This window comes from Trichechus manatus, unplaced genomic scaffold (assembly GCF_000243295.1).
Source record: "Trichechus manatus latirostris isolate Lorelei unplaced genomic scaffold, TriManLat1.0 scaffold00054, whole genome shotgun sequence".
Lineage (NCBI taxonomy): Eukaryota > Metazoa > Chordata > Mammalia > Sirenia > Trichechidae > Trichechus > Trichechus manatus.
In genome coordinates, this window is record NW_004443990.1 from 6,319,701 (window position 1) to 6,332,487 (window position 12,787).

The 12,787-nt window shown below is 38.1% G+C and overlaps 1 protein-coding gene across 1 annotated transcript in view; it reads left to right on the plus strand.

Annotated features, from left to right (window-relative positions):
* TRIM25 (tripartite motif containing 25) overlaps positions 1-12,401 on the plus strand; it is a 45,932-nt gene extending 33,531 nt beyond the window's left edge. The window contains exon 10 of the mRNA XM_023732736.1: positions 10,122-12,401. Coding sequence (XP_023588504.1) covers positions 10,122-10,162 — 41 coding nt within the window. The 3' untranslated portion in view covers positions 10,163-12,401. The remainder of the gene's footprint in view (positions 1-10,121) is intronic.
* The last annotated feature ends 386 nt before the right edge of the window (positions 12,402-12,787 follow it).

The following is a 12,787-nucleotide window of genomic DNA, read 5'->3' on the forward strand; positions in this document are numbered from 1 at the left end:
CAGTCCAGGGACAAGGACTAGAAGGCAGGAGGGGACAGGAAAGCTGGTAATAGGGAACCCAAGGTTGAGAAGGGACAGTGTTGACATGTCGTGGGGTTGTTAACCATTGTCATAAAACAACATGTGTACTGTTCAATGAGAAACTATCTGTTCTGTAAACCCTCATCTAAAGTACAATAAAAAAAATAATAAAAAAAAATCTAGTGAAGTTGAGCTTGGCAAAACTTAGCCCAACCCTTCTTGATCTTTCCCATTTTCTATACAACCTTTGGAAGTACTAGGACTCGTTCTGTTAGTAGCTGGAGTATGTATTTTGTCTAAATATGGTATTACTTGCTTGTTACATTTTTATAATGATCCCTGTTGTTTTGTTTATCCCATATGATTATGCTGGACCTAAAGAGGTAAATTCCAGAATTAAATGCAGAAACCAAGATTATATTGGGCAATACCCCTTTGTTAAACAATACTCTGAATAAGCCTGATTATATATTCTAGTTGGTATAATTACTTTAAGACACCGAATAGAACTATTAAACATTATGATAACCCGTGTTCACAAAACTATAGCAAGTGGGAATTAAACTTTAAAATGTCACCAGTTTATAGTAATGCCCACAGAGAAACTTGGCTGGTAAATGCAAATTTATCTATCTCTGTCTCCTCTGATTTTAAACAGACCCAGTGTGCTCCCCATGGTTACTCATTCCTTTGTGGAGGTTCACTGTCGATGACCCCTACCCTAAAGATTTTCCTTATGCATAGGCCACACCATGCTTAGACAATTGGAGAATAAAAGGTCAAGGTACATTGAGGGGAGCCCTGGTGGCACAGTGGTTAAGAGCTCAGCTGCTAACCAAAAAGTCAGCAGTTTAAATTCACCAGCGCTCCCTGGAAACCCCATGGGCAGGTTTACTCTGTCCCATAGGGTCACAATGAGTTGGAATCCACTCAATGGCAATGGGTTTCGTTTTTACATTGAGAAGTTCCTCTAAATATTTACACCCATAATGAAAGTCTACGTTGGACCAGTGATTTAAAATTTAATTTCTTTAGCCCAATGTAGCCTAACACTTACCAGCAATCCTATTGTTGGCAACCCCGGATGAGATTGGTCTTTTTTTTGCCAGCAACCATTCCTTGGTTTGGCACAATACAATTAAAACAGTCTATTCATAAACTGTCAGCTACCATAGCTCAAATAGCTGACAAAATTGCAGATGGAATGGCAGTACAATAATCCTTTAATTCCCTGGCTCAAGTTGTACTTAATAATCAAATAGCTTTATCTTTTATTTTTTATTGTGTTTTAGGTGAGAGTTTACAGTGCAAATTAGTTTCTCATTCAAACATTTATACACAAATTGTTTTGTGACACTGGTTGCAATCCCCTCATTATGTCAGCACTCTCCTCCTGTCCCTTTCTACCACGGGTTCTCCATGTTCATTACTTCAGTTTTCCTGTCCCTTCCTGCCTTCTCGTCTTCTCTTTGGGGCAGGAGTTACTCATTTGTTCTCATATACTGTAAAAAAGATTTTTCATTGTGTTTTAGGTGAAAGTTTACAGCTCAAGTTAGTTTCTCATTCAAAGATTTATACACATATTGTTTTGTGACATTGGTTGCAATCTCCACAATGTAACAGAACTCTCCCCAGGTTCCCTGTGTCCATTTGTCCAGTTCCTGTCCCTTCCTGCCTTCTCGTCTTGCTTTTGGGCAGGAGTTGCCCATTTGGACTCGTGTATTTGATTGAACTAAGAAGTGCATTCCTCATATTTGTTTTATAGGCCTGTCTAATCTGTGTCTGAAAAGTGGGCTTCAGGAGTGGTTTCAGTTCTAAGTTAACAGAGTATCCGGGGGCCATAGACTTGGGGGTTCCTCCAGTCTCTGGTAGACCAGTAAGTCTAGTCTTTTTTCATGAATTTGTATTCTGCTCTATATTTTTCTCCTGCCCTGTCTGGGATTCTCTATCGTGATCCCTTTCAGAGAAGTTGCTGGTGGTAGCTGGGCACCATCTAGTTCTTCTGGGCTCAGGCTGGTGGAGGCTCTGGTTCTTGTGGTCCTTTAGTCCTTTGGTCTAATGTTTTCCTTGTGTCTTTGGTTTTCTTCATTCTCCTTTGCTCTGGACGGGATGAGACCAATGGATTTATCTTAGATGGCTGCTCGCAAGCTTTTAAAACTCCAGATGCTACTCACCAAAGTAGGATGTAGAACATTTTATGAACTATGTTATGCCAATAGACTTACATGTCTCCCAAGACAATGGTCCCCAGGCCTCAGCCCCAGTAACTCGGTCCCTCAAAGTGTTTGCATGTGTCTAGGAAGCTTTTATGACTTTGCTTTGGTCAAGTTGTGCTGACTTCCCCTATATTGTGTGTTGTCTTTCCCTTCACCAAAGTTAACACTTTTCTACTATCTAGTTAGTGATTTCCCCTCCCCATCCATCTCCTCACTTGTAGCCATCAAAGATTATTTTTTAATATGTATAAACCTTTTCTTGGGTTTTTATAATAGTGGTCTCATACAATAATTTGTCCTTTTGTGATTGACTTATTTCACTTAGCATAATGCCCTCCAGATTCCTTCATGCTGTGAGATGTTTCATGGATTCATCATTGTTCTTTATTGTTGCATAGTATTCCACTGTATGTACCATAGTTTATCCATTCATCTGTTGATGGGCACCTAAGTTGCTTCCATCTTTTTGCTATTGTGAATAATGCTGCAATGAACATGAAGGTGCATATGTCTATTCGTGTGATGGTTCTTATTTCTCTAGGATATATTCCTAGGAGTGGGATTGCTGGATCATATGGTATTTCTATTTCTAGCTTAAGAAAACACCATATCATTTTCCATAGTTGTTGCACCATTTTACATTCCCACCAGCAGTGCTTAAGAGTTCCAATCTCCCTGCAACCTCTCCAACATTTGTTATTTTCTGTTTTTCTGATTAGTGCCAGTAATGTCAGGGTGAGATGGTATCTCATTGTAGTTTCGATTTGCATTTCTTTAATGGCTAATGATCACGTGTGTCTGTCAGCCACCTGAATGTCTTCTTTGGTGAAATGTCTGTTCATATCCTTTGCCCGTTTTTAAATTGGATTGTCTTTTTGTTCTTGAGGTGTTGAAATACTCTATAGATTTTAGAGATTAGACCCTTGCTGGATATGTTGTAGCCAAAAGACTTTTCCCAGTCCGTAGGTTCTCTTTTCACTCTTTTGGTGAAAATTTTTGATGAGCATAATTAATTTTTAGGAACTCCTGGTCATCTAGTTTCTCTTCTGGTGTTTGCACATTGTTTGTTATGATTTGTATTCTACGTACGCCATGTATTAGGGCCCCTAGCGTTGTCCCTATTTTTTCTTCCATGATCTTTATTGTTTTAGGTTTTATATTTAGGTATTTGTTTCATTTTTAGTTTTCGTGTACGGTGTGAGGTATGGGTCCTGTTTTATTTTTTTACAAATGAACATTCAAGTTTGCCAGCATCATTTGTTAAAAAAGACTGTCTTTTCCCCATATAATGGACTTTAGTCCTTATCAAAGAGCAGTTGACCATAGGTGTATGGATTTACCTATGGGTTCTTGTTTCTGTTCCGATGGTCTATTATTGTCTGTCATTGTACCAGTACGAGGCTGTTTTGACTACTGTGGCAGTATAGTAGGTTCTGAGATCAGGTAGTGTGAGGCCTCCTACTTTGTTCTTTTTCGTCAATAATGCTTTGCTTATCCAGGCCTCTTTCCTTTCCATATAAAGTTGATTAGTTTTACCATCTTGTTAAAGAATGCTATTGGTATTTGGCTCGAGATTGCATTATATCTGTAGATCACTTTGGGTAGTGTTGACATTTTCAGAATATATTTTATCATTTATGTAAGTCTCTTGGTTTCTTGCAATAGTGTTTGGTAGTTTTCTTTGTATAGGTCTTTTATGTCCCTGGTTAGATTTATTTGTTAATATTTTATCTTTTAAGGAGCCATTATAAATGATAATTGTTTTCCTGATTTCCTTTTCAAAGTTCTCTTTGTCGGTGTATAGGAAGCCAACTGATTTTTGCATATTGATCTTGTATCCTGCTACTCTGCTGAATCTTTCTATTAGTTCCAGTAGTTTTCTTGTGGAATCTTTGGGGGCTTTAGATTTTTTTACTAGTCCAGCAAAGAGGGGTTTGCGCCATCGCTAACACCTCCTACTGCTCTTGGAGTAACATCACTGGAAAGGTTAAACAAGATATTACTAAAATTCATCAAAAAGCTGTTTCATTACATTCTAGACCCCCTATAATTTTACCATTCTTCTTTAATATCTTCAGTTGGATACCTAATAGTGCAGGTCTTGGTTACAGTCGCTGTTGCAATCTAGGTTGATTATATACATAATAATAATCCTTATTACTGGAGTTATAAAATGTGTTCTAAGATGCGCTTCTGCTATAGGAACTGGAAACTCTGCTTCATCTCATGCTCACAGAATTACGTATATCAACAATGCATTTGAGAACCCAAACTAGAGAAGCCTCGTGACTTAGTCATTTCAAAGTAGGTCAGGCTGTTCCTCCAGTTTGGCCACACCCTGTCCACTCCCCGCATCAACCAAGGTCCCTGAAGATGGCTGCTCAGCAATAGTATAGTGAAGAAAATTGAAGCTGCCCCACTGCCAGAAAAACCTTGCAGAAGACGAGTTACTCCTCTGTAGGTGACATGAGACCAGCTCGCCCTGAAGATGGGAACTCCCCTTTAGCAAGATAAAAATATGTAGTGACGTCCGGCTACGTCTATCATGTAACGTCTGTGGACTTCAATACTTACTGGTTCAAGCAGCCATTAAGGACAATTTAAAGTCAAGCTCATGGCAGAAGAGAGTATGCCCATAAATGTGATCAAAGGATAGTCTTCGAAATCCTTGATCAAAAGGGGGGAATGATAAGGAGTAAAATCATAACAAAGGCATCTGACCTATTTGTAAAATGACTGAGCTAACTCTACAAGCTCAATGTAACCTTTTCCTCTGACTCTGAGTCTACCTTCGTTGCCTAGGAACCAAACCATTATCATTAAGGAAATGAGTTTCTTTGTGGTTAGGCTAAAGAATGTGAATATCTCACGGAGATTCTTTGATCTCAGTCTCCTCCAGTTTCTGATGCACTGGGCAAGGTAATGTATCATGGAAACTTTTTTGTTTCCACCCTTCTCTGGAGATCTAATGCTCTGAGCAAGGTAATTTTTAACAAACCATTCCTGAAAATTTCCATCATGTCATTGCTTTGTAACCAACTTGACCCCATGTCTTTCAATTATGTCTATTAACCAGTCAATGCATTCATGTAACCAATAATGTCAAAGATAATGCTTTACTTTGTCTTGCTTTTGACTGACCTCAATCATTGTAACCAATCAGAATATTGTTTTGTACTTCCTCCTCCAGCTCTATAACCATGTACCCCCATTGCTCCCCCTTGGAATCATGTGTTTCATTTGCTGGGACTCTACATTTCCCCACTGCAATGTTCTTTTGTGCTGTGGCTATCTCTAGTCCCTCAATAAAACTCTTCATTTTCAATTGTATCCAGGCTTCATGATTTTGCTCTATGATAATCCTCTGAACCAACCTTTTCTTCTTGCCAGCCTGGCCAACACAATGTTCTCTGAATACACCAGAATAGCATTTCCTCCCAGTATAATACGTACGGAATGACAAACTGAAGAGGAATGGCGTTGCATTCGTCAAAAAGAACATTTCAAGATCTATCCTGAAGTACAGCACTGTCAGTGATAATATCCATACGACTACAAGGAAGACCAGTTAATACAACTATTATTCAAATTTACACACCAACCACTAATGCAAAAGATGAAGAAATTGAAGATTTTTACCAACTTCTGCAGTCTGAAATTGATCAAATATGCAATCAAGATGCACTGATAATTACTGGTGATTGGAATGTGAAAGTTGGAAACAAAGAAGGAGGAACAGTAGCTAGAAAATACAGCCTTGGTGATAGAAATGATGCTGGTGATTGCATGATAGAATTTTGCAAGACCAATGACTTCTTCATTGATAATACCTTTTTTCACCAACATCAACGGCAACTATACCTGTAGACCTCACCAGATGGAATACACAGGAATCAAAGTGACATCTGAGGAAAGAGACGATGGAAAAGCTCAATATCATCAGTCAGAAGAAGGCCAGAGGCCAACTGTGGAACAGATCATCAATTACTCATATGCAAGTTCAAGCCGAAGCTGAAGAAAATTAGAACCAGTCCACGAGAGCCAAAGTATGACCTTGAGTATATCTCACCTGAATTTAGAGACCATCTCAAGAATAGATTTGAGTCATTAAACAGTAATGACCAAAGACCAGATGAGTTGTGGAATGACATCAAGGACATCATACATGAAGAAAGCAAAAGGTCATTAAAAAGAAAGAAAAGACCAAAATGGATGTCAGAAGAGATTCTGAAACTTGCTCTTGAACAAAGAGTAGCTAAAGCAAAAGGAAGAAATGAAGAAGTAAAAGAGCTGAACAGAAGATTCCAAAGGGAATCTTCTTACGAACAGCAGTGGAACACTGTCTGATAGAGTGCCGGAAGATGAGCCCCTCAGGTTGGAAGCCACTCAAAATACAACTGGGGAAGAGCTGCCTCCTCAAAGTAGTGTTGACCTTAATCACATGGATGGACTAAAGCTTTCAGGAAACTTCATTTGCTGATGTGGCATGACTCAAAATGAGAAGAAACATCCATCCTTAAAGATTACAGCCTTGGAAACCCTATAGGGCAGTTCTACTCTGCTCTATACAGTTACTATAAGTTGGAACCAACTCAACGGCAAAGAGTTTGGTTTTTTTAAAAGATTATTCTCATATCCCCCTCCCTCTCATTGTCTGAGTGTTTTGTTGGCCCAAAGTCCATTGTCATTACCTGAATCATGGACACAGGTTTTGGTATCAGACACTGAAGGTCCCTGCTCCTCTCACCATACTAAATCAAAGCTCCTGAAACCTTTCAATCAGAGCTTATTTGTTTATGAGGAACAGAAACTCACTGAAGCTGTGCTCCATACTCTCCCAAAAGGAACTAAGCATGTTATTTAAAGCAGTGCTTCTCAAACTATCTGTGGTGAAGAAACAGGTCTTTTATTTTTTTCCCCAATACATCACGTATCATTTTTGTAAAACATTATAAAGAAAAAAATGAAATGGAAAAAAGACACCCAAAAGACAACTCACAATTTCTTTTTATGATTGAACGGTCAACTCTCAAAATCACTATAAAAATTACTAAACACTCTCAATTTCTGTACTTACTTCCTGGTGGACTGGAAACAAACAGTCCCTGGGCCATAATTTAAGTAATATAAAGGATACAAAGGCGTATCATGGAAATGAAGCCCACCAAAGAATCTGATTTGTTGCTGGTCAGTTGACTGAGGTTCTCCCGGTCCAATCAGCTGCAAGCATAAGGGGTGGTGATCACAAGGTATAAACACCTCCCTTTGGCACAGGTATGAGTTTCTAGGTGCTTACAAGCAGGATTGGAAGTTTGAGTCTACCCGGAGGTGTCCCTGAAGATAGGCCTGGTGACCTACTTCCGAAAAATCAGCCATTGAAAATCCTATGGAGCATAGTTCTACTCTGACACACATGGGGTCTCCATCAGTCGGAATCAACTGGGTGGCAACTGGTTTGGCAGAGGCTTTGGTGGGTCCTTTCAGAGAGTGGGGTAGGAGACATAGCAGGCATGCTATTGGAACACATAGCCTTGCTGTTTGCCAGGGCTGCCCTGTGAATGCAGGGGCCAAAGCCACTTCATTCATTCAAAGACTGAGTGCCTCCTTTGTGCTGGAAATTGGAGGCTGAATGTTAACTTCCGCAGTGTGGGTGCTCAATCATACAGAGAGCAGGATCTTCACCAAAGATATGCAAATATGTACTAATTCTGGCTAAGGTAAACCTCCTGCCCTTAAGTGGCTTAGGGTACACAGCTTTCACACAGACTAATTTACATTCTTCTAACTAATCACACATGGAAAAAAAAAAAAAGCTGTTTCTATTTCCTAGTCCCAAAACCCTCCAAAAGGTAAGTTATTTATAGGCAATGTGTAAAACCTTCAGCTCATTTAAATCTCTGAAATCCTTTCTCGAGTAGTTTACCTTTGTAAGCGTACGACCGGTTGGTTTCCTTGTATGTACTTTGAGGGCTGTGTCACACACCCTAGCATTCCTAGTGCCCAAGGCAGTGACACATCTATATCAATAGGAAAAAAAAAAAATTTTTTTGTTGTATTGATGGTAGTGGTTGTATTGATGATGAAAAGACTGCAAAAATGGTAACCTGGGGTCAACTTCTAGCTCTAAGTTTACTAATCTGTAAGTGGAGTCAATATCTATTTTGCAGAATTGCAGATTATGATGAAATAAAAGTAAAAGCACCTAATACCGAATGTGTGTTGAAGCTGCTTAAGTGAAGACATGGACCCTCAGGGGTTATTAATAACAGAGCCTTCCTTATGAATGTGAGTGGGCATCACTGCCAAGTATGATACTGCATGCTTAAAATTATTGATCAAAACAAGGTGTGTTATGTTTGACATTGTCCATTTAAAAAGAGCAGGCAATTGAGCAATGAATTTTAAATTTAAAAAAATGGTTAGAATGGACTTCTGGTTAAAGGTGACAGAATGAATCTGGACCATAAAATCACCTTCTCTTAATACTTAATGAATAAAAAATGTTATGCCTAGAAAAGTCAGTCCTGTTCACATCTGGCCTGCTTTCCTCCCTGGCAATAATCAGGTGCTTTCTAGTTTACACAGACCCCATCACTCCCACCTGCCTCACTCCTGTAAGCATTTGTGTCTGCAAGCCCTCAGGTGGGCATTAACTCCCATTTTTACAAAGAAAAACTGTGGCTCAGGCAGGACGTGTAACTTGCTCAATGTTAAACAGCCAGTAAGTGACAGAGGCTGGGTTTTCAACCTAGCTATTTAAAATATATACTCTTTCCACTCTTCCATTAAAACCCACTACCATCAATTCTGACTCAAAGCGACCCTACATGACAGAGAAGAATTGCCCTATAGGGTTTCCAAGGCTGTAAATCTTATATGAAGTCCACTGCCACATCGTTCTCCCGCGGAGCGGCTGGTGGGTTTGAACTGCCGACCTTTCAGTTAGTGGCCGAGCACTTAGCCACTGCACCATGAGGCAAATTCACTTCATTTATTTCATTCTCCTCTTCCTTGGTACTTCTGTACTCTACACTGAGCTAATCTATAAACACGAGAATGTATGTTTCTCCTAAGTGTTGTTCATTTATGTTCTGTGTCCCAGGCTACAAAAGCTGGCACTGTAATTTTGATGTTCTCCTTTCCATACAAAAGTATCTGATCTAGAACCTTCCACATAATATAATCTTGTTTTGCTGTAAACCAAGTGTTGTTTTCTGTGAAACTAACTCAAAGCTGCTTATTTGACTTCATTATCTGTGTCACAAAACGACACAGGATCATATTTTAAGTGCTGTACTTTTAAAATTTTATTAAAAAACAAGCAAACATCTTCAACAGAAAAACTTCATGAAAGGTTGGAAAGAAAAAATGCTTTCATTCACATTTCTCTGTCTGCAGGCATCGACCACAATACAGACCCAACATTACAAAAGCAATCAACACTGAGTAATTAAGTGGCAGGTCCACAGTATAGGCTGTGTACTGAGGGCCACCGGGGGGGAGGGGTCCTATACATACACACACAGATGTGTACGTGTGTGTATTTACATCATCTAAAATCAAGTACACAGACCATTTCTACACTAAAATTAGAAACACAAGGAACAGAGGCTGACCTTGCTTTCCTATTCAACAAAATACCTTTAAAAACTGTGAATTTTTTATGCCAAGCGGCAATATTCCAAGCAGCAATACTCCAAGCAGCGAATGAGACCCTCAAAATATTCTCTTCACCAAAAATCATCAGGTTTCTGAATACATAAAAATCAGTAGAAAAGTAAACAGGTGACAGAGTCATTATAATAGTGGCTTCCAAGCTCCCTTTCAAAAATAGTGGAACTTCTTTAAGTAGTATTTTATTAACTGAAATCTTCTCCTCAGCAGCACCCCAATTCAGAAGAGTGGAGCTGCACTGGCCGAAGTGAGAAAGCAGAGCTGCCACTGCTCGCTGCCCTTGGGAGTCTACTCCACTAGCCCAGGAAGCAAGGCCTTAGACCACCGGGACTCCATGGACCACAGTCCAAAAACCACAGGGTCACACAAGAAACCGAGGCTACCAACTTCTGTGTAATAGAGTTTAGACAAATACGTCAATTTGGATAAAATGAGAACAAGTTTTTCACAGTTCTTTTAAAAGAATAATTTGGGGGGAAGAGCGCAGTTAGTAGGGAGAAATACAATTTTAAGAACATCCAATTAATTCAATTTGTCTGCATGACATCTATCTGGCAAAAGGCCTGGGTGATCCAGGAGGTACAGACCAGTAGCTTTCACGTGTCAGAGTGCATCAGAATCACCTGAGGTGTTTGTTGATACAAACAGAGCTTTCTATGCCTCATCCCTAGAGACACTGATCCATTAAGTCAGAGTTTGGGCCCAGGAATCCACACTTTGAGTAAGTTCCCCAGATGATCTGGGGGCTGCAGATAACCTGCAGATTACACTTTGAGAAATACGACATAGGCCTTAAAGGAAAATCTGAGAAAAGGGGCAGCTTTTAAAAAGCAAAAACAAAGCACAACCTCTTCCATCTTGCTGCTGAGAATGTATCTTCATCCAGACTGAGATACAGTAACAAAACTACTTTTGAAATTTCTAGATACTTTTCATAAATCTACCTACATTCCATTATATCAAATTAGGTAGAATTTAAAAAACATTTCTGAATATAAAGTGCTGGTTCTTGCTTCAGTATTATGATTTCGAGGGAAAACACACAAAACTATCAATCACTCATTCTACTGAACTTTTAGGTTGAACAAGTACAAATTATGTATTCGGATCCACATTAATCTATAAATTAATATAGTTTCTAAAGTTTTCTAGATAGTGCAAATTTAAAGTTTCATAATATACATTAAATACAATTTCACTTTACATTGAAAATGCAAATTGCTTTTCTTTTGACATGCTGTAGTATTCATTTTTACAGTGCAAAAAGGACTTTACAACATCTAAGTCACAGTATACAACACTAAGTAAACGTATTTCGAAAAGCAAATGCTGAACATTTTATGACACTCTAAAAAAAAATAAATAAATAATCTTGACTATAAAATCTTTATAAACATTAGCTACATTAAGGGTTCACAGCTAATTGTAGAAGAAAACCTAAAACACATTTAAGATCTTACAATTTTACTATTAGAAAACCTGTATTTTAAAACGCAAGTCAGTCTGGTTTACATTAAACATAATAAAGCACTGAGAATCATCATATGAAATCTATATGAGCTGCCAAGTATTCAGTATTTAAGCCACTAAGTGTAAAAGGAGTTAGGAAAGTATTAGGATAATGAAACATGAGAGAGATATGAAAACAGATATGGAGATACGCTTTACTTTGTATTTCTTCCTGAGAATGTTGAACTTAAAAAAAATAATCAAGATAGTTTAAAATAGAAGAGGAAAATGTTATGATAAATTATTTTGTAAAGCATAGAATTTCTAGTAAGGTAAACAATTGTTACCCTAATATATAACCTGCAAATATGAATCTCATAAATTGCATTTATTTCATACAAGGCACATGCCTATACATTTATTTGAAATGCTGGGTAAATGTGCCTAAAAAAAGTAAGTAAAGTTTGTGAAATCAAGATGAAGATGTGTTTTGTGATATGGTATTCTGAAATAAATTTCCTAAATAAAAATTAAGTTTAATTGCGTGAATAAGGCAGCAGAAAAACTTCCTGAAGGGTTGGAAAGAAAAAAAAAGTCTCACTGGATTATAAATGAATAATCAATTTGCTTAAATAAATGAGGGAGTTGTACATAAACCTGCACTAAATCCAATTTAACATTATGCTTGAAGTAGTTTCAGCAATTAAAAAAAACTGTAGTTATTTTGACTATTTTAGTTTTGATATCCCAAATTAACTACTTACTTTGCTTCTATAATTGGCACTATGAATTATAGGTAAAATACAACCTAAAGCAAAGTGAATTTAACAGTATGTTTATAAAATAAAAATGTGACCATGAATTAAAACGATAAATCTAATTATACTCAAAACATGATCTGCTCATAAAAAGGAAAAGCTACCAAACTTTCCCATCACTACAGGAGAAGGCTACCTGCCAGGAGAGGGGTATGAAGAAGGTGAAAACAGATCTGCTCACACAATCTTTCAATACTGGAATTAGCATCACTTGCTCAGACCTGGAAGAGGTTAATTTAAGTGAAATAAAAATATTTTACATAATGTACTGATTACTGCATAAAAGTGACTCATTTTTAAGTTTATGGAAATTCATGGATAAGAGCCATAACAGATTCTTGAGGGAAGCTAACGGTGTTTTGGGGATACATTCCAATCTTTCAGAAGTTAATGTCACGAAAGACCACCAAGCCCACAAACAGGCCATTTGTCAGAAAAACACCAGGCTGGATGCCCAGTGGGTCTGCCTAACTATAGGGCATCAGGGCAGGCCAGCTAACAACAACAGACGAGCACCCTCTAGTGGGTGACTATGAAACTAGCCTTTCAATACTTAGCAATTGAAGGATAAACAAAACAATGAAAAAAAAATTCAGCTGTCTAAAAGTA